Consider the following 26,948-nt stretch of genomic DNA (forward strand, 5'->3'; position numbering starts at 1 on the left):
TCTGTATCAAATGTGGTTGGGGAAGTGATTATTGTCCCAAATTTCAGCACAAGCTCATTTGATGAGTGTGAAGTGGTTAACTCAGAAATGTCTCCTTGTGCCATTTACAGATGGATGGAATTCTGTGGACACACATTTCCTGGTTTACTTGTGCCATTTTTTAGCATGTGTTCTTCTGATTATTCCCTCTCAAATTCTGTTCACATTTGCTTATGTGAACATGGTTTGAATCAGTAATATTGCATAATGCAGCAACTTCTTCTACTGTTTGCTCCTACACGGTTATCTAAGACTTTGAAATCATATATGTGAATACTACGATAGTCACCAACGTGGAAGCGAGTCTGCTTCTTTGAATTAGCTAGGTCTTACTGTTTTAAGCACGGGTGCTGTTGAGGCACATTCTTGCTCACGAAGCTGTAGTTATTCAGGCTGGGTTGACTGTGCCTCTGCTTGGTCACCAGTATTGTAGTATCGCTCTGTGTCTTTTGCAGACCTAGTTGATTTAGCACTTGCAAATAAAGTGAAGACCTGGCTTAGCAGTGCTCAGTTCCAGTAACCTAGAGGTCATTCCAGGGCTAGGTATAATGCTAACTCATAAAAGGAGCAGATGCATAGATTAGATGGCTTTAGGACACCCACAAAATGTGCATGTTGTGCTTATTCTGATTCTCTCTTCTGTTGATGGTTCTGTTTTACGAGCTGTTCCGAAGAGCCCTCTTGGATTATGGTTAAGTTTTTGATACATTGTATTCCAAGATGCTGGGGACGCAGGTGGCGCTGTGGGTAAAACCTCAGTGCCTAGGACTTGCCGATCACATGGTCGGTGGTTTGAATCCCCGCGGCGGGGTGAGCTCCCGTCTTTCGGTCCCAGCTCCTGCCCACCTAGCAGTTCGAAAGCACCCTTAAGTGCAAGTAGATAAATAGGTACCGCTTTATAGCGGGAAAGTAAACAGCGTTTCCGTGTGCTGCGCTGGTGCCGGCTCGCCAGAGCAGCTTCGTCACGCTGGCCACGTGACCCGGAAGTGTCTCCGGACAGCGCTGGCCCCCAGCCGCCTAAGTGAGATGGGCACACAACCCTAGAGTCGGACACGACTGGCCCGTATGGGCAGGGGTACCTTTACCTTACATTCCAAGATGCTAGGTGATTTACAGCATAATAAGGGGAGGAAATGCAGTATGTCCAAAACAATTGCATTGCCCCTGCTCCTCAAAATATTTTCTCCAGCCAGGTTGACATGAGAGATGTGCTCCCTCCATACCTTTTTCAACGGACAGTCAAATAGTTACCAACCATGAATTTCTTAACAGCAGTAATACATAATTATGTTAAATTCACACATCATCTTCAAGAAGACTTGAAATGCAGTCCCTCTCATTAAAAGGTAAAGGGACCCCTGACGGTTAAATCCAGTCGCGGACGACTCTGGGGTTGCGGTGCTCATTTTGCTTTACTGGCTGAAGGAGTCAGTGTTTGTCCGCAGACAGCTTCCGGGTCATGTGGCCAGAATGACCAAGCCGCTTGTGGAAACGCCGTTTACCTTCCCACCGGAGTGGTACCTATTTATCTACTTACACTTTGACGTGCTTTCAAACTGCTAGGTTGGCAGGACCTGGGACCGAGCAACGGGAGCTCAGCCCGTTGCAGGGATTCGAAAAGAAGCATTGTATTGTTTCAGAAGTCTGGAATCCTCAGGCAGAAGGTGCCTAGCCCTAAGTGGAAAATATTCTCATGTGGGGTTCTGCCAGCTGCCAGGATAGGGTGTCACATCTTGCCCCTGCTTTTTCTATCTGACAACCCAGTTATACAGTTAAATCTGGACTACCACTTAAAACATGCATTCTTGACTTTTTGCAGTTCTTTACGATTGACAACTGTCAATGTGGCATTTTAACACAGCAAAGTGTTGTTCTAATAGCAATTGCATATCTGAAAAGCACTAACAGTTTTATAATTAACACCTACATAGGATAAAACAGTAACTCATATTAAAGAAGAATAGTGATGATGCAGATGGTGTGATATTCTTATGTTTTATTTGACACCATTAGTGTACACAGCGTTTCAGAGCAGCAAAAATAATAATTATCTGAGTAGTTTTGCAGCCTGCTTGATAGATAGCCAGAAAATCATGTATTCTGTGGCCCCAAGAAAATAATGCTCACACCCTTTCATAGATGGTTGGCATGGTTATAGTTACTTTCGTGTAGTATAGTCATTGGTTCAGGGCCATTGAATATGGTAACATGCAGGAGAGGAGCTATGATATAACTTGATCCCCCAATGAAGGAAGCATGGAAACAACCACATTAAAAATCTCTTGAATGTTTAATTTTTTGAGTTCACTTCTTGACCGAACAAAGCTATGGACTGATTCTCAACCATCCCCCCAGTTTGGTATGTGTTATTTTGATTTAAAAGTCTGTAGTCTAGTGAACAATTTTGGATAAGTAATGCTGCTTTTTTACTTGTTCGTAATTCCAAAGAAGGCTTGAAAAGCCTGGGTCTCGCTTTTTATTCCTTGTTGCTACGTTAAGTTGGAGGTGGAGCTAAGTGCTTTGTAGCTAGATACCCCATATTCTGCCTTTACTGTTCAAAGAAAAAGACATCTAGGTGCCTTCTATAATTTACTTTTTATAGGAGCAAGGTGACAGAAATATTTGGGTCGCTTCTGCATGCTAGATCAGAAAGAGCCTCCATCTGGGTCAACATTCTGCTTCCAACAGTGACAAACTAGATGCTTGCAGGCAGTGGCACAAAGGCAGTAACTCTGTTATGTCACCAGCATTTGCCATTCATTAACATAACAGCATCTGAAAATGGAGGTTCTGTTTAGCTTTAATAGCAGCACTAAATAGACCCTTAAGAAAAAGAGTCCTGCTGGATCGGATAGATAGAGGGTCCGTTTATTTCCCACAGTGGCTAACTAGCGCTTTGGGAAATTCACAAAAGGCAGATCTAAGATGGTGACTGACCACATTCTATAGTAATGAACACCATAGTTTTGTTACGGAAATGACGTGGGGAGCACATCTTTAAAGTTATTTCAGTGTTACAAATATTATGCCTGAATGTATCCTTTCGACTTGACAGCTCAGGGAAGATACTTAGCTTTATAAATTTATAGAAAATCCATACTTTAACCAACTCTCCTCATTCCAATGCCATTTTAACCATTAAAGAAAGGTGAATTTGGGCTCCACCTCCCCCAATGAACCAAGAAGCAGGAAGTCATGTAAGCAGCAGGAACAGGGCACCCTGCCATAATCCCCCAAGTGTGAGACAGGGCCCCCAACCCAGGGAGTGACCAAAGGGGACACAATAGATGTCCACAGAAGCAGTTTAGCAAGTCAGGTGTTCTGAAGGCCCATCTCCAGACAAGTCTCCTGAGGGCAAGGATATGTAAAGAGTTTTATTGTTCTTTTGGTGATGGGTACTTAAGAGGTGTTGGGAAAGGTGTCTGATAAAGTAACCTAATGTTGAACTTCTGTAACCCTTGTATAGCCCTCCCATTTGTGACATGCTAGTGATATAGTGATGATGTATCAATGATGCCTCTCGGAGTGTATTCTTGAGGAAAGAGGGAAGTTTTAAAAGAGGATGTCACCGCATGCTGGGGGTTCTTACTCCTGTGGGGACCTGTTGTGCAACAATAAAGATCATGGTCTACTGACCGCTGTTTTGCTCCAAATTACTTAGCTGGAACTTCTTTCTTTTACTGACCACATAGACCCGCGGGGGGCTTGCACCCCGATGAGCTGGGCTGCTGAGTAGTCTCTCACCCCGGAATTTTTTCCCTTAACAGCTTTAACAGTCTTAATAGCTAGAATTTGGCACCAGTGATTTCATAGGTTGTTGTACTAACAACATGCAAATGCTTGTTTTTCAGACGACGCCTAGCAGAGCGCCAGTGGGCAATGGAAAGAGCGGCCATTATATGTCGATGGACATGGCTGCAGGCTCAGGTTTCTGACTTGGAATATCGTATAAGGCAGCAGACTGATGTTTACAAGCAGCTCCGTGCCAATAAGGTAGGCCAGCTTTCTTCTTTTGAGAAGTATCTCTTTCATTCTCTAACCCAGGGGTCTGCAACCTTTAAGACAAAAAGAGCCACTTGGACCCGTTTCCGAAGAAGAAAAAAACTGGGAGCCGCAAAACCATTGCGACATTTAAAACAAATATATCTCTGGAGCCGCGATCTGACAGCGGGTGGGAAGGTGACGTTGGGACGGTGTGTGACTAACGCACGCACGGCCCCCATGCGACGTCACAGCCAGTACAGCGCCCGCCACAGTGGGGAGTGTCGGGGCGCACAATGCACCTCCTCCCCTCGCTAGTATCCGCCCCGGAGCCGCGGCAAAGGTGTAAAAGAGCCACATGCGGCTCCGGAGCCGCGGGTTGCAGACCCCTGCTCTAACCTCTTATTCAGGAACTATACCAAGGTTTGGATCACAGTTTATTTTGGGAGTTCAGGAGCAGGTTGACTATGATGTAGTTAATGTACAGTGTAAGGTAAGGTCCTCACTGTGGTATAATTAGAGCTGCAAGTGGCAGTTGGGCTTTGTGGCTAGCCGTTATTATTTTTTAGCCTGTTGTGAGGTCCAATTCCACCTCAGTTCTTCCTGCAACTGTATGATTTTTAAAGCAATCAGAGTTATGTTAATAACATGTCATCTGCAACTGGGCACATGGACTATTTCTACACTGGTGTTGAAGAAGTGGACAACACGGGACATTTAGAAAGCTGTCTGAGCCCGGGTGAAACCAACAGTGGTGGTTATCTGGGTCAGTCTGCTTCTGTCTGGGACCTGATTAAGGGCATTTACTGGCTGCAGCGCTTTTGCACTAACAGGCAAAGCTACAGGAAGTTTATCTAAAAGCAGATATCCTGCATGCCCCCTACTGCTACCAAACATTTTTGCTTATGGAAGATTTAGGGAGGCAGGAAGGGAAAGATCTTGAGTGAATAAAAATCTGTCAACTGTGCAATCCTTCATGTGCATGGATTAGCAAAATATTAGGGGCACTACAGCCAAACAGCTTTGCAAGTCGCAGCCACATTTTTGGTATATTTGATAAATAATAAACAAATATACAGTAATTCAGTAGTAGTAGTAGTAGTAGTAGTAGTAGTAGTAGTAGTAGTAACAATATAATTTTTATGCCACTGGGATTCCTCAAAAAATAGTAAAAGAACAATGCAACATCACACACTAAAAACTTCCCTGAACAAGGCTGCCTTTCAGATGTCTTAAAAATCACACATGTGAATAATATCCTTTTTTTATTCTTTAGGGCCCTGTTGTCTTGGGTGATCTCCAGCATGAGGATGTGATGAGACAACAGAGTCGTCTAGGTTCTGCAGCTGTGGTGAACTCCAGGAAAAATAAAATACTGCCGCCACCCTCCTCCCACCTGAAGGTGCCTACTGGGGACAGGCAGTGTGACTTGTCTCCCTGTATCCCTTCCTACCTCCTGCAGAATGCAGAGAAACAGGTCAGTGTATAAACTGTGGCAGTAGACTCCTTTTGTGCAAAGATATTGCTTAACAATGTGTGTTCCAGTCTTTAAAATCTGTATTGCCTTGGATTGAGGCTTGAAATAACTCGTGTGCTTGATTGATGGATGTCTAGAAATGTAATGCGGTTTTTTAAAAAAATCCTGTAGATGTGCAGGGTGAGTATAAGTGAGTAAATTGGTGCTGGTTTCTAATGAAAGCAGGATTTGAATTTCCACCCCACACCTGCATTAGAAAAATTGCTAAAAAGTCTTGGTGGATACTGTATTCACAAACAACTTCTCTTCATTCACCTGGCCTTCCTTTTTTCCGATATTATGTCCCAGATAAAACAGAAATGGAATCTTAAGTTTTATTTGTGATATAGTCCCCTGGGGGTGTTCTTGAAAGGGCTTACATGGGTGAGGCTTCTGGGAAATTTTGCTCTTGACCTTGGAGGAGGCAGATTTAAATTTGTGTTCTTGGTGGAGGAGCTGCATAGCGTGGGGGTCTGCTTGTCTTGTTAAATACAATAAAAAGGATATAATTATAAATGAGTTCTGGACAAACAATGATAGATTTCATCTTAAGAGGCTTTTCCCCAATGGCATCTTTTAAGCAGATTTTATACCTTTACAAAGTGTGTAAAGCCTGCTGCTTTTGTAATAATATGGTGACTACATTTTAAAAGCAGTGAAACGAAGGCTGAGAAACTTGTCCCAGGACAACTCATAAATAGGAGACTGAACTGGGGTTTGAACTAAGAAGTAACAGTTTTCCCAATAACTTACACTGTTTTTTCCATACTGTATTAGCTTTCTGGGGAATGGTAGGTATTCTCTTATAGCTGCTGAGCACATGATATCCAGAGTTTACCTCATTTCTTCTGAGACATCTTTTGATAGTCACTGATTTTCACCATGTACTCTGATTTTCAGCATGTGCTCATTTTTCATTTGGATTTCTCAGCTGCAGTACCTGATGGCTTTAGGGAATCCTGGTAATTCTGTTTCTCTAATTGCCTTTATTGCTCTTGCCCTGCAAACCTCCAGTTCTTTCTCATTCATCCTGCCATATCTTGCAGAGAGACCTAGAATTCTTTATGCTTGATGGCTTTTCTCAAAACAAAAAATGTTATTTCTCCTTTCAAGTTATCTTGTTACTGATTATCCATCAGGAGTTGAGAAAGGTAGCTTTATTTGTCATTTCAGGGGGGTAGGTCTAATATGATACATAATGAATTCCTGTTCACGAGTTAAGATAGAATGAATTGATCCTGGTATGTGAGCAATTGGGAGTAAAATGCTTTATTTGCACAGCCCTCTGTAAACCTAGTTGTCTGTAGTGAGATCTCCTTCTGAGCACATACTGCTAGGTGAAATAGTGAAAGTTGTTCCATAGTTTTGTGGAAGCTGTTCGCATGACTGAAACATGTCTTCATGCATTGGCAGCGGCTGTCATGGTGGTTTGCTTCTGGAAGAACAAGTCTTGTCAAGAAATGGGTGGGAATACTCCAAGAAGAAATAAAGAGGGCTTCTGCTCCATTTCTCATGGGAAAAGTGGTTTAGGAGTAGCGGGGGACTGTCACACTGATGCTGAGACCTTATGTTGAATTGAGGCTCATGCAGATGATTCCTTGAAGTGATCCAAATTCCTGGCTGGCTGTTAACAAATTCTCCCAGTGATGAGGAATCTCCATGGATTTCCCAGAGCGGATCTTCTAATCTTAATTTCACTGATATGTTGATAAGTGTATTCCAAAGAGCTATTCTTTGGGGCCTGTTTGAACTTAACATGCTGTTCCCACAGGGCAGAGTGAGGGTTTTCATTCTTCAGGCTTTGTATACAGTATGCTTTTACTACTCAGTGTTGTGTGTTTGGGCTTTGGTTTTAAGGAGGAGTCTCCTCTCCTGGTGGGGTGGGAGGGTAGACTGAAGGATGTGTGTCAACCTTGGGAAACAGATGCTGGAAATCCTGTCCTGGCTGATTTGCTGGTATTTGAACTGTCACCAGACACACTCTTTCCCTTTTCTCTTCCTCCCTCCCTCCCTTCCATTTGCTCCTGAATTCATGTTTTTCTCTGCAAAATTTTAGACCAATCCTGTGCATGCCAACTTAGAAGTAAGTTCTGTTATTTCAGTTTAGCTTACTTGCAAATATGGTTGCCAAATAGTAAAAACAGATAAACAACACTCAGGATGCCAAATTCAGGGGTGCAGCAAATGCCTGGAGGCATAGAAACACATGGCCCTGATTACAGCTTTCCTGTAATATTCACTGAGGTATTTGTGTTTCCTGTTAAGTGACTGTTAGTGCATCTTCCCTACAGCAAGACCTCTTTTCTTAAATGCTAAAATGGATAACTAAGCTTCCTGTTAATGAGTAGCTTAGCTGCCTTCTTAATAGATGGTAGCAAATCTGAAGTTGGGACTACCTGATGTTGAAAGTGACCTGATTTTAAATATTCTTTGAGATAAATTTTCTGACAGCTTTTGGCATGACATTTATGGCAGGTGTGTGGGGTTTGTTGTGTGTTTCAGAGTCTCATTCTCAGAGAGCTTACAAAGTAGTACCGTATTTTTCGCCCTATAGGACGCACCGTCCCATAAGGCGCACCTAGTTTTTTGGGGGGAAATAAAGGGGGGAATTATTCCCAGCCCCCAGAACAGGCAACTCTCCGCAAGCCATGGGAGCCCAGCGCAGGACTCCTTGCGGAGAGCTGCACGAAGTCTGGGCCCGCTGAGCTCAGCACGCCCAGCCTTCGGCATGCAGGCAACTCTCCACAAGCCGTGGGAGCCCAGCGCAGGTGCGCACCAACCCCTCTCACTCTCCAGGCTTCAGCGAAAGCCTGCATTCGCCCCATTGGACGCACACACATTTCCCCTTCATTTTTGGAGGGGGAAAAGTGCGTCTTATGGGGCGAAAAATACAGTATGTTGGAAATTACCAAATATGTTAAGCACCATCATGATGAGAGCTGAAATCTTGAGAAGTTTTTAAAATGTTAGGTGCCATTCCTGCATCATAGGATTGTAGCTGTAGAGGATAATTGGACTACTTCCCTCTTTACTGGCATTTTTGTTGAGATCTAATCATTAATGAGAGGAAGGAAATGCTCAGGTCTTATTTTTAGTTTGTGGATGAAATTTAAAAGCAGCTTTTAATGTTTAAATTGGAGCCTGAGGGTGTATTCATGGATCTTTCGAATGCAGACATATGGAAAGAGGCACAAATGGTTCTGGATTAACCCTACTGAGATGGCAAACTACTTTTCACTTTGTTAAATTGCTGCTTTTGCTTTGTTTTTGTTTCCCTCTTCCTGCTTCCAGAGCACAAAACAAATGAGTCTTCTGATTCATTCTGTCACAAGACTTACTTGTGTTTGAGATTTCATTTTTCTCTTGCAGAATTCTCGCCTTGCGCAGTCTTTAAGAAACCTTGTGTGTCAAAGTCCCTCCTGTACACCCATCAATGGGTCTCCAGAGCCCCCCAAAGCCTGCACGTCACCCCATCAAGTCAACGGAATAAGTAACTGGTTAGTCCTACTTTTCTTTCAGGTTGATCAGTATGATGTCCTGGAATTTGTCTTGCTGAGTAAACATTGTGTTCTACACTGGCTCTGATTAGGAGAGAAAATTAATTTGGTGTTTTTGAGGAGGGGGGGGGGAGAATTCTATATGGATTACCATAATTTTAAATGTTCTTGGACCAAAATAGAATACATCGTTTAGTGAAGCTTGTTGTAAAATGCATTCAGGTTGCTTGTCTGTGGCTCCATATGTGCTGGTGTGGGAAGCAAAGGGTTTCTGTGTCTCTTCCCTCTGTACAATTTCAGTTTTGAATGTAGTCACAGGAGAACTTTTGGTTGGGTAAAGATGTCAGTGCTCAACAAATCCTCTTGCATAGCTGTTTTCAGGTTCCATATATAGTAATACCTCCGCGAACATACCTATCGACTGTGTTATAATCCATTTCGGCGAACATCTGCAGCAAACCTGGAAGTACCGGAATGGGTTACTTCTGGGTTTGCCACTCGCGCATGCGCAGAAGCGCAAACTGCTCCGCGTGTGTGCGCAGAGTGGCACTTTGTCGAGTGTCCCTTTCATGGATCATCCAGGGCTCCGGAATGGATCCCAGACTCAAAAGAAGGTACCACTGTAGAGCCGTTAAATGTCACCTTTGGGCACCATACCAGCTTCTTAAGAAAAGTGACTCTTTCTTCAGAATAGATTCCATTTCATTATTGGTCAAGTTTACCCCTGCGTTGCCATTTTTATTCATCACAATAGAACAGGATTGAAATTATACTGGCAATATCTTGTGAATCGGGTGTTTGCTTGTGTGGGATAGTCAAATAGCACGATACTGCAAAAACTGGGAAGCTGATTGTTGTAAACAAAAATCTGCCCCTTTCCCCTTATGGGTTATCCAAGAGCCCATATAGAGTTCTTACGTAGGTTTCCTTTTGGTAGGAGAAATAACAGAGGCCAACCAGAGAATATTGAGAAGGAAAGTAGCTCGTAAGCCTGATCTTTATTGATCTGTTGCAACAGGTGCTCCCCTCACACGCAGGAAAGGAGGAGGACCCAGAACCTAGGTGTGCCTGCCCTTATATAGACATTTTAAATTGCCCGCCCTGGAGTCCAAGACTACCCCCAGAAGCATCATACAAACATCACAGAAGGGGCGTAGCTCAAGACCACCCCCAGGATACATCATACCTACATCACAGAAAGGGAGGTCTACAGCAGAAATCTGAGTGCGTTTTTTATCTCCTGTCTGGCAAGTTACCTGTTAATGCTTACTTGATTGGATACCCTGGGGAGCCTGGCCAGTCTTTTGTAATGATAAAAACCTAGTTCCTGAGCCATGATACAGGCTCAACCTATTCAAACACAGACATACCCTTAAGACAGGATTTGTGAAGGAAAAGACAATGAGGAGGCTTTTCCATTTTGCTTTGACCTTGCAGAGAAAACATTTGGTCAGTTTGGGAATCAAAAATGGTTTCAGGTTGGTCTTCCTGCACTGATCTATGTCTGTGCTTGGTTGGTACATTTATGGACATTTATTATACATCTAAGACCTTAAAATTCTTATCACACGATGCTTCTTCCTGTTCTGTGCAGCTGTTGCAATTGCTAAGTGCCTTAGCTGCTCTTCCTTCCCTCCTGTAGCAGCAGTGGCAGGCTGATGCAAAAATCGCTCTTTGAGTAACTCTCTGCCGCAGCTCTCTAGTCTGCTTTGCCTGCCTCCTCAGCGGCAGGCAAAAACCGTCCTTGGAGATATCTCTGTGTGCATGTGTGCAGCCAAACTTTGCCCAAGGGCTCTGCCTCCTGAGCAGGTGGAGGTGAACAGCCTGCAAGCGGGAACGTCCCTCCCTCAGAGACGCCAGGCTCTTGCTGAAAGACAGCCACCAAGCTGATAGGTGGCTTAGGTAGATGCATGGCTTCTGGAATCTGGAGCCCCTTTTCTCCTCCTGTTCTCAGTAAAAATATAAACTGAAGTAATGGGAAAAAGAAAAACATGCTGCTCTAGCATAAGAGCTGCTTCCCTCTCCCCCCCCCCCCCCCTGTGCTTGTTTATTGCAGGTAGATGTTTGATTGTCTGTAGCTCACTCCCCACTGCTGTGTTTGTGTGCATGTGGGTTTTGTCTTTGTGAAAAAGCAGAACACTTCTTAAAAAAAATTAACCCAGCCACTTTATGCTGGCAGGCAGCAGGACTTGCTCTAGAGTAGTCCCAACCACCACCCTCACTCTGCTTCCCCTGTCCCAAGCAAGCTTCCTTCTTTCCCCTGCTGTGCTTGTTGATTGTGGGTGTGTGATTGTCTGTCTGTCTCTCTGTGTGTGTCTCCCTCCCCATTCCCGTGTTTGTGTGCAGTGCGTTTTGTTTTTAAATTAACCCAGCCTCTCTTTGCTGGCAGGCGGCAACTCCTCTTCTTAACTTTAGAGTACAGTGGTACCTCAGGTTACATACGCTTCAGGTTACATATGCTTCAGGTTACAGACTCCACTAACCCAGAAATAATACCTCGGATTAAGAACTTTGCTTCAGGATGAGAACAGAAATCGTGCAGCTACGGTGCAGCGGCAGCAGGAGGCCCCATTTGCTAAAATGGTGCTTCAGGTTAAGATCAGTTTCAGGTTAAGAACTGTTGTAAATAAAAAATTGCCCTTTTCCCTTATGGGGTATCCAAGAGCCCATATAGAGTCCTTACATAGGTTCCCTATTGGTAGGAGAAAATAACAGAGGCCAACCAGAGAATATTGAGAAGCAAAGCATCCAGTAAGCCTGATCTTTATTAACTGTTGCAACAGGGTGCTCCCCTCACACGCAGGAGAGGAGGAGGACCCCCAAAAATGCTGTGCAAGGGCTTATAAAGACTTTTGAAATTCCCATCCTCTAGATCAAGACCACCCCCAGAAACATTATGCATACATCCCAGAAAGGGTGTAACCTAAGACCACCCCTCAGATACATCCCACCTACATCACAGAAATTTAAATGTTGTTTTTCTCTTGTCCTTGTTTATCTCCTGTCTGGCAGGTTACTTGATTGGATTTCCTGGGGAGCCTGGCCATTCTTTTGTAGTGGTAAAATACTTATTTCCTGGGCCAGGTCACAGGCTCACACCTTGTATCTTAAATGTGTCCTTAAGACAGGATTCGTGAGGAAAGAGACAATGGGGAGACTTTTCCAGTTTGACCTGGCAGAGTAAACATTTGGTCAGTTTAGGAATCAAAATGGTTCCAGGTTGGCCTTCCTGTGTTGATCTATGTATGTGCGGTTATGAACATTGCCATATATCTAAGACCATAAAATTCCTATCACAGAACGGACCTCCGGAATGAATTAAGTACCACTGTAGTTTCCTCCCCCTCCACCATCTCCCCTTTCCCAAGGAATCTGCAAAGAAACACTCGATTGAAGCTCTGGTCACTTCCCTCTTTTTCCCATCTACATGTGCTTCTTTTTGGGTGTGGGTGTGCGCACACAAATGTCTGTGTGCCTCCCTCATTATTCTCCTCCAGACCGTCTCCCTACCCTAGAACGCTTATCAATTCTCCCCTTGCCCCTTTTCTTTCTCACACATTTGTTATTATTAATGACAAATTGATATATTAACATGAATATATTCTCCAGAAATCTGTAATGTTATAGTTCAAGCATGCTATCTAGTAAAATTTCATATGATTACATGCATTAAATTTTCCTTGTGAAAATATTTATGTTTGCCTAATAATTTTAAATTCTGTAATTTTTTATCCATTCTTTCTATTTTGGCCTGGTTTATAAAAGAAATGCAAATTCTAACTTTCAAAAACAATTTTTTTAAGGAAACATTCTCTCACCTTACCTTTGATACCTGTGCTACTGAATTACTTCTACAACTTCAGTTTTAGAGAAAATGTGCTAATTTAAACATTATCAGTACAATAATACTATAACATAACAGTTTTAACAATACAATTGTACCTTGGGTTTCGAACAGCTTAGTTCACAAACAACTTGGAACTCGAACACCGCAAACTCAGAAGTAGGTGTTCCGGTTTGCGAACTTTGCTTTGGAAGCTGAACATCTGGTGCGACTTCCGCAGATTCCAATTAGCTGCAGGATGCTCCTGTAGCCAATCAGAAGCCATGCCTTGGTTTCCAAATGTTTCGGAAGTCGAACGGACTTCTGGATTGCATTCTGTTTGAAAACCAACGTACGGCTCTATGTTAAATAAAGGTAAGTGAAAATTTATCAGTTTTAGAATTAGACCCCTAAGCAGTAGCAGTTGCCAGGGCATTACCACATTCACCTTTACGTTGTTCCAGCCTTATTTCAAACATCGTGATATATTGAAATATCACGATGTTTAGCTGGTGGTAATGTGGAAAAAATCCATTGTGCTTGTGGAAGACGCTTGCGCAATGGCTTAGTTGGTTCCAACCCATTGTTCCCCAGTGCCAGAGTAGTGGCTTTGTGTTTGCACTGGACCTCGTTCAGACTTGCAATTAAAACTTGTTGCAGGCTTGGAATCTGAAGAATCACTTCAACTCTCTTTCCGTATTTTTGTTACGGTTCATTTTACCGTGGGCATCATTTTATGCTTTCTTGTTGATTTTGGAACTTTCAAAACTTCGTAGAAAGGATTCTTTCTTAGTTCTCTCCACCCCTCCCTCCCCGCCCCACTCTAGCATTGCTGAATATTTGAGGCTGACCTGAAGTCAAGGAATTACAGTGGTACCTTGGTTTGCATGCGTTTTGGATTACAAACACGTAGAACCTGGAAGTGCGTGTCCTGATTTGCAACCTTTTTTTTGGATTACAACTCCTTTTGGGGGGGGGATTACAAACAATTTTTGGGGGGAGGCCCCATTGGCAAAAGCGTGCCTTGGGTTACAACCTGTTTTGGCTTACAAATGGACCTCCGGAATGTATTATGATTGTAAACCAAGGTACCGCTGTACAGAGCAATGGTCTTAGGTTCATGTTGTGGCAATGTTTGAAGAAACATTGCCATGTCCATTGCAAACTAATTGCAATGTGGAGATGAAATTCAACAAAGGTAATGTGTACTGGAAACTTTATTGAATGCAAAAATCACACCCTTCCTTCTTAGCTCGCATCACACTTAGAATGCTCTGAAGTGATGGGGACTGTTAATGTAATGTGATAAAATAAGTTCCTGTGCTCTGTAATGGTATCCTACTTGCGTGGCTCCCCTTGGGACATCTGGCTGGTCTTTGTGGGTAATAGGACAAGATAAGCCTTTGGTCTGATTCAGCAAGGCTGAATAAACTAATGTTTGGGGGTTATCTTGCTTTCTCTAATCATAAGTAAAACTAATTCAAGTTTAAACAAAATAAAAAAATTCCTTCCAGTAGCACCTTAAAGACCAACTAAGTTAGTTCTAGGTATGAGCTTTCGTGTTCATGCAGTCTTCTTCAGATACCTATCTGTAACTAATTCAAGTTTGTCCAGGTTCAGATGTCAAAACTAGATGTAAACGAACGTTTCCAAGCTCCTTATGGTTGTGTTGGGGGTAGTGCACAAATCCAAGGTTTGCTGCAGCTCATCCTACTGCTAACCCCTGAAAATGAAGCCATTTGCTGCATTCAGCTACTTGGAATGCACCCTAGTGAGCCTGACTCACGCCCCCCTCTATGCACGAGGGGAAGAGATTTAAAGCTCCTATTCTGAACAAGCTGCAATTTCCTGTCATATTAAAGCGTTTGCCTAGCATCCATTTTAATGCCATTTTGGCGCCAGACAAAAGCATTCTTCTTCTTTCAGCTTTTTAATTACTTTTAAAGGTTCAAATTGAATTTAAAATGATGTCATCTCTTCCAGCTCATTTTCAAATTCTTATGCTGATTGTGTTTTGCTTATACAGGTGGGTTTTTTAATTTGGTATAATTGAGCCAGGGTTGAAGTTGCTTTTGTTGCTGTTTGGTTTGTTCATTTATTAATAATTGGTATCTGGATGTGTTTCACTTCTTTTAATCTGTTTTATTATATGTTGCCTAGAGGCTTTGGCATGCGGTGACTGATAAATATATCTTCCATGTGCAGGAAACCATGGCTTGTAAAAACTGAAATGAATAAGCCATTATGTCCCACCAGGATGTGAGCCTGATGTGAGATCCTTGTTCGTTTATAGAGGGTTTTATCCAACAGTGTTCCTGTACAAGCAGTTTGCACAAGCAAAGTAGACTTTCACTTATGCAGCAGGACTGCATCTTGACTCTCCTCCCCCCTGCAGTTGCCCCCCCCCGCTCCAAAAGCTGCTCCAGAGATTTGGGGGATCCTCTGCAGTAGATGTGTTGAATGCACAGGGAGTAGCAGGGGAGAGGAGGCAGAAGCCTAATTGCACAAGACGCTGTAAGTTTTCTGCCTGTGGTTTGTGCAAACTACTTTCTGAACTATATTCAGAAACCTTTAAATATCCTCTTCTTGTGTGCAAAGGAGGGGTGAGGGGAATGCGTGAGCCTGAGGCATGTCACAGCGCTTTACAACGAGCCATAGTCGTCAAAGATTTAAGAGATTGCAAATCTTTACATGTTGGCTGTTGCTTGGGCATTGTGATCAGTATCTTTTAATGTCTGTTGGCAGCAAATAACTCATGAAATGAATGGAATGCTAAGTGGCCGGACTCCAGATTCTTGGCATGCTCATTCAGTTGGATCCATGCCTCTGTTCCTACTTGCTATCCCATGGACACTGATCCAGCAGGGCCCTTCTTGGTTCCTTAGGTGCTATGCGAGGGGTCTCTGGTTGATGCTATGAACATGGAGTAGCAAATGCTTAGAGGATGCTTCACTGCAGCACCTGACACAAGCCGCCTTAGTAGGTTGGGTGCACTTTGGTAATGTTCTGGGCACAACTTGGGAAGCCTAGTTATCTCAACAAATGTCTAGAAAAGCCTTCCCCAACCCCCAGTTGTTATTGCACTGTAGACAAACCTGAGTCCAAGCTAGTATGGGCCAGTAGTCAGGAATGATGGCAACAATTGTCAAACAAAGATATGGAGAATGCCAGGCTGGGGAAGGTTGGTTGAATAAAGCGTTTCAAAAAAAAAAAAAAAACAAGAACACAATACAGCATCTTGAAACAGCCATCACTAGCTCAGCATGTGCCTTTACCATGTTTGACTAAAGCGGCAAGGTGTGAAACCTCCGAATCTTCCTTTTTGTACCACAGTGTTTCGGTAAGCAAAAGCCTACTTTGTCTTGCTTTGTTCTGAGTACCGTCTGTTTGCTGGCAGAAAAGATCAGAACACCTGGGCATATAAAATGCATCAACATTGCTTCCTCCTGAATGTTGGCTGTATGTGTTGTAACCGTTCTCCCTGCTTCTGCTGCACCCACCAGTTCTGTGGCTCCCTGTCCAAGTTGGGACAATGATTCCCTCCCAGGAGAAGGATTGCTTCTGTTTTGACGGGACCACTTTGCCTTGAATCATTAAGCACATTGCTGCCTTACGTTGGACCCTGTACGGCAGGCTATAAAACAAAATAAACACAACTGTGTTTTGCCTGTCTTCTTAAGGTTTTGATTTTGAAAATGTTTAATGTTGATGAAAAAGGTTTAATCCCTGCTTGGGTTGCTCTTTTTGCCAGACTATTTCTCTGTGGCATTCAAGGGTGTGGGTGCGTGTCAGCAAAACAATGTCCATGGCCCTTAATGGTGCCTCTTTTTTTTTTGATTTAGATCAGGCACGTCCAACAGGTAGATAGTGATCTAACAGTAGATCATTGGACATCTCTGGGTAGATCACTGGCTCCCCCCAAAGCAGCTGAACAACATTGCATTTCCCCCCTGCACCTCAAAGAAATGGGGCTTTCCTCCCCCCAAAAAAGCTCAACAACTTTGACCTAATCACTGCCAGTTTTTAACTCTGTGAGTAGATCGCAGTGTCTTGGGAGTTGGCAACCCCCGGTTTAGATTATAAAAACATAATTGCTCACAAATATTTGGTAAAGATTAATCCTTTAATTACAAGAGGAAGGAGAGTGTTTTTCTTTCCCTCTCACTCTGTCTGCCTGGAGCTCTCCCTTTCCCTGCTCTGCTCCCACTGCTGCATTGTGTTAAATGGGTGGGCCAAGAGTAGTTGGAAACGGGCTGGGTGTATGTCACTACCCTGGAACCGGGTTTGTGGTGGTTGGGTCTCCCACGCCCCGGGGTTGGAATGCATAGTTGTCTGTGACTGCTATGTAGAAGGGAAGCAGTTGTTTTTAAAACATGAAAGGAGCTTGGGTTTTCCCCTTTTCCTTTTCTCCCTCCCCCCTCCCTCACAGTTGCAGAAGCCAACATGGTGAAGTTTGAGACCCACCCCCTCGCAAACTGGACATTTGCTGGCGTGGGGCTCTGGGCAGTGTATATGCGTTCAGTCACCCAAACCTCTTCCCCAGGACTTGCAAACTTCACAGTGGTATGAAAAACCTCTTGGGCCTTTTGTCCTAAGTGACAGTGGATTCAGGTTGTTTGTAGAACAGGAATGTGTTTGAATGTACTGAAGCATGCTGGGTTTTGCATATTCCTCTTAATATCTCTTAAGGCAATAGTATGGATGGGTGGAATATTTCCCAGAGAAACATAAAGCTCATATTTTTCAACCTGTTTGCTTTTCTTAAAATGCATTGGGTTGGATCCAAACGTCTCTTTCTGCTAGCCAAGTGCTTCTTCAGCTCACAGAAGAGCGTGAGAGAAATGACCCTAAACCCAGAGAGGTTGCTCCATTTGCACAACCTCTTACTTAAGACTTTGCAGAAAGCCTTTTTTGAGACTTTTCCTTAAGGCCCACTAGAGTGTATTCACCCTGTTTCTGTCATTTGCTGTTGCTCTGTAATTCAACTTCCTGATACACTGTGGTTCTGCACTGTGGAAAATTGCCTTTGTTGCTGGCATGTGAGTTCACAGGGCAGAGCTAATCCATTTTCCCTTCCACTCATGGTTCTGTGGATCCACACTATTGGATTGCAGCCAAAGATTGCCTGAGCAAAAGGCTGCTCACTCAGCAAATTGGTTCCACCCCCCTTTATATCCTTTTGAAGCATCATTCCTGAACAGTGTGGGCTGTTTCCTTCTCCTACTTTACAATTATACACTTAACCGTCTTCAGGCAGGTCTCTTGACACTCTGGAGAGGCAGTTCAAGAGAAGAGTGATGGGACTTGAGTTTTACAAGCCACTTTCTGGATCCGTCCTGTTGTTTCATAACATTACTAAATAATGTAAATTGGTGTAACACTGCTTTTTCAAATGACTCTTCCTAGGAAGTATGCACACATAGCTAAATTTATATGCTTGATTTTGGGAGTGTGCTAAAATTAATGTTAACAGTTTTAAGAGTCTTCAATCCCCCCTTTAAAACTTCCAAGAATTAGGGAAGTGTCTACTATTATCATGCCTTAAAATGTTTAGTTATTCCAGTAAAAATCATTTCTAGAGCTTTCAATTTTAAAAAATATAACCTTGAAAGAACATTCATTTTTTTAAGAAAATGTTTATATCCTGCCTTGCTTCCATCATGGAACCCAAGGCAGTGTACATGTTCCCAGGAAGTCTCCCATTCAAACAGTGACCAGATCCACGCCTGTTTAGCTTCAGCAAGGTGGCCTCAAACCCATACCATGCAACCAGGAACGTATTTTGCTGATTTTTTTTTTCCTCCCTAATCAGTTTTCTGGCTTATGGAATTTTTTTTGAGAGCTTTCTATAGCTTGTTAAATTAATGTGCTGTACTTGTATAGTTTCGTTTACTGCATGCATGTCAAACAAGTCATGCTAAATCAGATTCCATTTGATAAAGGGTTTTGAGAAGTTTTCTGGGAAGCCTACATCACTCTTTGAAGGGCAAGGTTGTTTACAATTGTCCTGCTAGCCCTCTGAAGTTCTATGCTGTCACTTTGGTTTTTTGGTAATTGTAAAGCAAAGCTGGTGCAAATAGGCAACATGGTTAGCCCTATTTCCTAGCTCTTGCTGACTGAGTGGGACAGTATAATCAAAACAAATTTTAAGCCTTGCCAGAAGTGAAACTATATATGTTCTGCTTTTCTTTACTTGCCAAGAGTCTGTTTACAACCCCCCCAAAAAAACAACAACACAGTTGTATGTTTATGTATACTTGCAACTCATGATAATATTTTACACATCTGATGAAGTGGACTAAAGACTGTGAAAGCTGATGCTGTAAAAATGTTACTCTTTAAGCGTTTGGAAACCTCTCATACTATTTGCGTGGGAGGGGGGGGAGAAATAATGGCATTTGGATTTGAGAATTGAAGTTAATGGTTTAGGGAATAATGTATATAGAGTGTCTTACCTTTTCTCTCTTTTTTTCTTACACTTTCTCTTTTTAAATTCCTTTTCTATTCCTTTTTATTTTTCTTTCTCTTCTCTTTACCTCTTTTTGTTTGGACAAAAAAAGATATTTGGCAATAATTTTAGTAGTTTTCGTTATAAACTCTAATAAAATTAAATTTTAGAGAAGTAAATGTTACTCTTTAAGGTGCTGCAAGGCTCTGTGTTGCTTTCGGTAGGTCAAATGTGACCGATGAGGACTGAAACTACAAAAATACACGTAATAGGATAATCTGCCCAAGTCCAGTATTGAATCTTCTGGCTCCCCCTTTCAGAAGAATTTTCAGTGTGTGAATCTCTTCCTTTTGACTGCAGTTTCAACACATGCTCCACCAGCAATTCCCAAGATGCCGTGGATGCCGACAGGATTCTCAAGAAACCGAAGCAACTCAACAACAGCCTGCCTGCTACACTGTCTTCCCTTGACAACAGCTGTGTTGCTGCTAGAATCCGTCCAATTTGCAGATACAGGAAGCGCAGGCTGGTGAGAGTCAGTGCAGTCTCACACCTTAGCAGAAAGGTAGGTGCGATGTTTCACCTCTGCAGCTGTTGTTGAAGAGGGTTCTGATAATGTTTGTCTCAATTCCATCCTTTAAGGAGAGACAGGCAGGACACAATTTGGTCTGGTGGCAGCAATCAAATTGTGGTAGCCTTGTTACCTTGGAGTTCTGGACTGTAGGAATTCCAGACAGAATCGTTTCAGATGTCTGATTTGGCCACATTGACATATGCCTTAATTACAGCCTATTTGGATTACTGTAACACACACTGCGTAGGGCAGCCTTTGAAAAGTGCTCAGGCACTTCAACTGGCCCAAAGGGCTGCAGCCAGACTCTGGACTGGGGCTGGTTATAGGGAGCAGACGACTCCTTTGCTAGAGCAGCTCCACTGGATAGCATTCTGTTTCCAGACACAATTGAAAGTGCTGGTTATAACCTATAAAGCCATAGGTGGCTTAAGTACAAGCTATCTAAAATATGGCATTCCCTCCTAAGAACCTGCCTGGCTTTTGAGATCTGATGGGGGAGGCTCTTCTCTTGGTCCCGCCACCCTCACAAGCAAGCTTTGTGGGGATGCAGGAAAGGGTCTTTTCGGTGGCTGCTCCCCAACTCTGGAACTCCCTGCCTGGAGAAGCTAGATTGGCTGCCTCCTTGTTGTCCCTCTGCCAGCAAGTGAAGACCTACTTGTTCCAACCGGCTTTTGGGGATTGACTGCTTTTAATGAAAGGGCCAGTGCTGTGCTGTTTTTATTGTATGTTTACTATATGTATGTAGTTTTAGTTCCATTGATGTTTAATTGTTTTTATGCTACATTTTAAACGATTCTTGCGTTTATCTGTAAGCTGCCTTGAGTCCGTCAGGGGAAAAGGCTGGGTATAAATATATAATAATAATTCTGATGGGCTAGTACTACTGTTGCTACTAATTTAATAGTAGTAGTAGAGGCAATGTTAGGTAGATGAGCGCCTGAAAGATTCTGGCACTATTATTCCATCATGACTCATGTAAAGTATGCTAACAAGAGAAAATGGGCTCTTTTTTTAAAAAAAAAGGGGGTAGCATCTCCACTGGGATAGCTCACCTAGTTACTTAAGGCAATTGATTTCAGTAGGTCTGGCTATCATCCTAAGCTTTGTCACTGAGCAGGGATTTGAACCTGGAGCCCCCCAGTTGTAGTCATTCTAGTATTGCTAAATGCTCTGCTAAAAAACGGGTTCAGCAGTATGAAGAGAGCCATGGGAACAGGTAATATATCACACATTTATTTATTTTTTTAGCTCACTGTTTGTATTCAGTCATGACAGCAAGTAGAAATGGAATGTTTGCAAAGGGAAGAGCCTGGATTCTGAACAGGAAGAGATTGGAAAGGAAGTGACAGTTGTACTCTAAGGCCCCACCCATACTGCTGAGTTTTGGCACTTTGCCTTTGTTCTCTGGAGCATTACTGTACCCATCGGAAGAAGCAACGCTTTCCACAGAGTTTGTTGTGCTTCTGCTTTTTGATGTGTTAGGCCTTTGGGTTACTTGGTTTGCAGTCATCTTTAACCTGTGCCTGAAACAGAGAGTGGTCGATTTTGCCGTTCCAGATAAATAACTATTTTGTTGATATCCTTTGTGTTCCAGCCACAGAAACCTCTCAGTATGAAGTGCAACTGTGAACGACCCAATTCCTGCATCTTGTGTGACTGTAAGGCCTCTGTCCAGACCATAGACCCAGAGACAATGTCTTTAGAGGAGCGGGTAGCTCTGCTGGACTCAGGCTTCCATCCCATTCTGTCATTTTCCCACGGTGAGTAAAATGATAAACAGCCTCTTCATGTGGAATGAAGAACCTGCCTGTTTAGGAGGCTTTCCTTCATTCTACTAGCATGAGCTGAGTGTTCGCCATCATATCTCAGTGGAGGTTTTGGCACTCCTGTCTTCTGCCACATTTGTAGAGGCTGAATTTCTATAATGTAGAACAGAGTTTCATTTTATTTTGCTTGATATTTCCATGGAGGACAGCTTCTCTAAAGAATTAACGTACCGCCTTTAAAAGGGATTTAAGAGAATCATGTACAAAGATTACTAGAAAGCAAAAGTTGGGAAATCTGCAAAAGCAATAAAAGCAGTGTGCTGCCATTATTTTGTAAGTGCCAAAGGCGGTGTTTTTGCAAGATGACCAGTGGCACTGAGTTTATTTCAGCGATGCTTTAGTCACATTTCTTTGTATAAATTCTGGTGTGTTATATTGTGATTCTCTCATTGGTAAAAGTATCACTCAAACATTTCCCTCCCTATCATTCATTTCAAACATGGGTGGCTAACTTGTGGCCTTTCAAATTTTGTTGCTGTTTGTTATTCATTCATTTATATAATGTCCAGATGCTATTGGACCGTTGGACATGTGGGCTGGGGCTGATGGGAGTTGGAATCCCAACAGCATCTAGAGGCCACATGTTAGCCACCCCTGGTTTAAAGTGAGCCAGACCTTGCTGATGAAAGCCAAATCTGTGAAGATCCACACTTAACCTTGCTGACCGTAGTTTACAGAGTGTGCAGGATTCCTGTGCTGTGACATGTGACAAGCTGTGACGAAATGGATTGTGTTTATGTAGGGCTGGGCGATACCTGGTTTTCAACATTGCGATATATCACCAGCTAAACATCGTGATATAACGATATATCACAATGTCTGAAATAAGGGTGGAGCTATTTTTCCAATGTTGTGATTTTTGCAAAGCGCGCACACACACACACACACACACAGAGAGAGAGAGAGAGAGAGAGAGAGAGAGAGAGAAAATTCTCATTTCCAGGTCATAAATTACGAAACAAATACCACAATATAGACTTTAATCTGGTTTTGGACAATACATCAATATATTGCTCAGCCCTGTCAGTATGGTTGGGAGTAAAATTAATTCAGGAAAGCCATATAAGTTAAATACCAAATGGGCGGTATTGAGCTTGGCACCAGTTGCAAGTACAAAGAAAATAAATCATGCCTTCACCGAGATCTTTCCCTTTTTAAGTAAGATAATATAGTTGCACACAAAGCATCAAGGTACAAAATACCCCACAATATAAAGTACATAAACCTACAAGAACAGTATGTGAAATCTAACCGATCTCATCTTTTTTAAAAAAAACTTGAAGCAAAATATTGTACCATTAATATGTATGTACTATAATTATCGGAAGTATTCAGTGCAATTATCATGATTTGTGAATTATTTGTAACAATCCCAGGATATAAATTTGGATAATGAATAATAACAAGTGTGGGTTAATTTGTTTTCTTCTGCTAATAGGCAACCCTCTTCATTTACACTTTGAAGCCTTGCTGAGAGAGGACCACAGGTTGAGTCATAAACTCAAGACTCTCAAGATACCCCAGTGGGGTTTGAAAGACCTTACCAACAACATTTGTTCATCTTCTCTCTCTGCATCTGGTAAATTATATGCAATATAAGTAAAGCATTATTTTAGCTCTTGGCCTGAGTTCCCATTAAAGGTGCCGCATTCTGTCTGAGGAAATGTACTGTATGGGCAAAATCAAACCAAAGGATTGTCAGGTCCATTTGTTTCCAAGAGTGGCCACTCACAGCAGCCGGAAAGAGGTGGATATAGCATGTTGTTTGTCCCCAGTATCTGAAACCAGGGGTCTATTGACTCTGTCCAGGGGAGTTCTGCTTATATCTATCAGTAGCTATTGGTCATGATAACAGCCCTCCATGAACTTGTCCAGTGGTTTTTAAAAGCATCTGAGTGGTCAGCTTATCATGTATCAGAGAATCTCCTAAGTTCATTATTCATTATCTAAATGGAGTTTTTCCTTTTCCCTCTCCTAAAACGATTGTGTTGATTTTATTGGATGAACACAAGCTTGTTTTTTGCAAGAGAGGCAAAAGAAAATTCTCCGTCCAGTCTCTCCATCATTGTGCATCAATTTTAACAGTAGGGTTGTTGGTGGTTTAGGTAGTACATCTACAAAACGGGGGCACCGGGAGCAATATTTTAGGGTAACATATATATTGATACACTTGCAGTTCACTCCCACTTGATGTTGTTGCTCCTCCAGTCAAGCTACATTAAAAAAATAACAGATAAACTATTTCCAGAAAGTGCAGTAGAAAAAATGAACTCGCATCTACCTTGTGGTTAAGCAGAAGTTGCAGAGTTAGTATATCCTCTTAATTTCATGTTTTCATTACCAGGTCCTCTGCTGAAAGGATCGGCCAGTCGCAGCTTCTTTGTTCCTAGCCCTCAGACCTACAAACCCAGTTCTTTACATCATGTGCCATCTCTGTGCTTTGAAAATACACCTGCCCCCCACTCCAACCAAGTCCCTGGCAATTCCATGACTGCTAGCAGCTCGACGTTGGTGAGTTGGAACACAGTCCCTCTGGCAAACAGAACTGCAAAGAGGAAATACAGAATTAGTGTTGCTGGGTGACTTCCCTTTAAACTTAAGCCTCTTTCATCTTTCTCCTGAGCGAGGCGTGTTTGGGAGTGCAAAACGTTTTTTAAATGATGCGCTGTTCTCTTAACCTTGAATTGTCTCCTAACTCATTTGCTATGCTGTTTCAAGCATATCTCCTGGTGGCTTTTTTTGTTTTCTTTTAGGAATATTATTGGTTAGATATGCAGACTACTACACTAAAAAAAAACCAAAAACCATTGCTGGGTTTTTTCAAAAGAAAAAGGAAGCCTTGAAGGTTGAATAAAATGTACCGTGGAAATAGAGGCAAAAGACTATCCACATCCTCATTTCATTTTTGCTTTGGGTGGAACATTCCTGTGTCCTTCAGCTTCTTGTCTTGGGTGTTTTTCTATATATTACTTCACCCTTTTTCATCCTGAGGTTGTTTGCTCTCTTTGTATTTTAAAAAGCCTTAAGCTGTATTTCAGATGGCTTCTGTGTTTATCAATAAACAGCCTGACTGTGATTATATGGTTACCTCTTGCCCTGTTGGAAGGACCTCAGTAACCATATCTCAGGCTAATAGCATTGTATTCCATGGTGGCCAAAATGCCTTTGGAGTTTTGCCTGGGAAACTTCATCCCCTAGCCCAGGCTTCCTCAACCTTGGGCCTCCAGATGTTTTGAGACTACAATTCCAATCATCCCTGACCACTGGTCCTGCTAGCTAGGGATCATGGGAGTTGTAGGCCAAAAAAACAACTGGAGGGCTGACATTGAGGAAGCCTGCCCTAGCCCCACCCTGTCAAGAAACTTTCCCCATCCCATTCTGTGCTCTGTAGCACATTCAGTGTTAGGTGGCTGCTCATTATTCATGTTTTAAGATGCGTCCATTTTTCAAGCTCTTTCCATTGGCATTCTCAAGGCCGCTAAGAACAACCGCTGCACAGAGCAGTTGCAGCAAATCAATGCAAAAATGTGGCACACCTAAGAGAACTTTTATTGAGGCAAGATTGATTCTGCATGGAGCATTGGGCCAATAATAGGAGTGCTGTTGTAGGCATATCAGTGCTGACTTAGAGCTCAGATTTGTTGCGGCTGCTTAGGTCACACCAGCACAGTCTCACAGCACACAGGTAATGTACTGGTGCAGAGAGATGTTGAAACAGCTGCTAGGCTCTATATTTGCCTGTGCGGACATTTAGACGCCATTTGTTAACCAGCTGTGTACTTGATGTGTTGGGAGGAAATGTGACTGACAGTACTATGTTTTTGTATTCTTTTCTGATGATCCTTTTTTGATTTCAGCAGCCTGCCAAGAAGAAGAAGGTGGAATGTTCCTACGACATCAACAATATAGTGATCCCCATGTCAATGGCTGCAGCTACACGGGTGGAGAAGCTACAGTATAAAGAGATTTTGACACCAAGGTGGGTTCCCCTGGAGGCTCTTCAGATTTAAACAGCAGTTGGAGCATGTTGATTTAGACATAAGAGCATTCTTTTTCATAATTTTTGCAAGAAATTCAGTTGACCTTTTGTAAGAGTAAACGTACAGCACACCATGCCAAATGGCGTTTTGCTAGTCAAGGAGAGGGCTGAGTTAACAACAACTCCTCCTGAAGTTGTCACATCAACACACTCCTTTCTAAAGTGCCCTGAGGCACAGTGGCAGTTTCCTAACTCTACCTCCTGGTGAAGCATTAGCTGTATTTCCAGGTGTGGAGGAACTTAAAATACCATGAACTGGCCAAACACTCAGTGGCTGAATTGTGTATTACAGCAGGACCGGGGTGCCCTGGAATCCTAACTCCCATTATCTGCAGCCAGTGTAGCCAGTTGGCAGGGATGACGGGAATTGGAGTCCAGAAACATCCATCTAGAGCAGCCTTTCTCAACCTGTGGGTCCCCAGATGTTGTTGAAGTACAACTCCCATCACCCCTTGCTAGCAAAACCAGAGCTCAGGGATGATGGGAGTAGTAGTCCAGCATTATCTGGGGACCCACAGATTAAGAACCACTGATCTAGAGGTTCACAGGTTGCTGGCCCTAAAGCACATCTTCATCCACTGCCAACTCTTGTTTCCTTTTAAAGTTATTTTGCAGCTGTGGAGCAGTTTTCTAGCCTTCATGGCTCTTGAAGAATATTGGGTGCAAGCAATGTATGTTTGCTTCTACATGATAGAGGCTCTTAAACACACACACACACACACACACACACACACACACACACACACACTTTTTCTGCCATATAGCACACAAGGCAGTTTCCCCAATAATTTTATGACACCCCCCCAATAAATCCATTTGTGCTACACAGTCAATAGCAGTGGTAAGGTTGAGGGTGATTGAGTTCTGTACTGTACAGTCGTACCTTGATTCTCGAACGCCTTGGTGCTCTTACATTTTGGCTCCTGAACGCCGAAAACCCAGAAGTCCGCTTGAGTGCAGGAAGCTCCTGCAGCCAATTGGAAGCCGCACCTTGGTTTTCAAATGGTTTCAGGAGTTGAACGGACTCCCAGAATGGATGAAGTTTGAGAACCAAGTTTCCACTGTACATCAATGTATTTTTTAAGAGTGGAATTGAAGAAGCCCGTAGCCATGAATAAGGGATGGGTTTATTTCCTGGTGCTGGAGGATGGTATGTGCATTTACTCATCTTCTGTGCATCCCACCTTGTCGTCGCCCCACCCTAT

The 26,948-nt window shown here is 42.8% G+C and overlaps 2 protein-coding genes across 7 annotated transcripts in view; one reads left to right on the top strand and one right to left on the bottom strand.

Annotated features, from left to right (window-relative positions):
• Nucleotides 1-26,948, bottom strand: part of LOC310827765 (zinc finger protein 783-like) — a 130,314-nt gene that overhangs the window by 100,629 nt on the left and 2,737 nt on the right. The window lies entirely within an intron of this gene.
• LOC310827702 (KAT8 regulatory NSL complex subunit 1-like) overlaps nucleotides 1-26,948 on the top strand; it is a 44,869-nt gene that overhangs the window by 12,815 nt on the left and 5,106 nt on the right. For 3 of the 6 annotated variants that reach the window (XM_083704061.1, XM_083704059.1, XM_083704057.1), the window contains 8 exons: nucleotides 3,891-4,032; nucleotides 5,297-5,497; nucleotides 8,906-9,033; nucleotides 19,665-19,869; nucleotides 21,473-21,638; nucleotides 23,143-23,283; nucleotides 24,049-24,215; nucleotides 25,565-25,683. In XM_083704061.1, coding sequence (XP_083560187.1) covers nucleotides 3,891-4,032; nucleotides 5,297-5,497; nucleotides 8,906-9,033; nucleotides 19,665-19,869; nucleotides 21,473-21,638; nucleotides 23,143-23,283; nucleotides 24,049-24,215; nucleotides 25,565-25,683 — 1,269 coding nt within the window. Of the gene's footprint in view, nucleotides 1-3,890; nucleotides 4,033-5,296; nucleotides 5,498-8,905; nucleotides 9,034-19,664; nucleotides 19,870-21,472; nucleotides 21,639-23,142; nucleotides 23,284-24,048; nucleotides 24,216-25,561; nucleotides 25,684-26,948 lie in introns of all 6 variants that reach the window. The other 3 variants (XM_083704058.1, XM_083704060.1, XM_083704056.1) reach the window with 1 other exon arrangement.

The sequence above is a fragment of the Podarcis gaigeae genome (genome assembly GCF_964106915.1).
Source record: "Podarcis gaigeae genome assembly, chromosome: 12".
Classification (NCBI taxonomy): Eukaryota; Metazoa; Chordata; class Lepidosauria; order Squamata; family Lacertidae; genus Podarcis; species Podarcis gaigeae.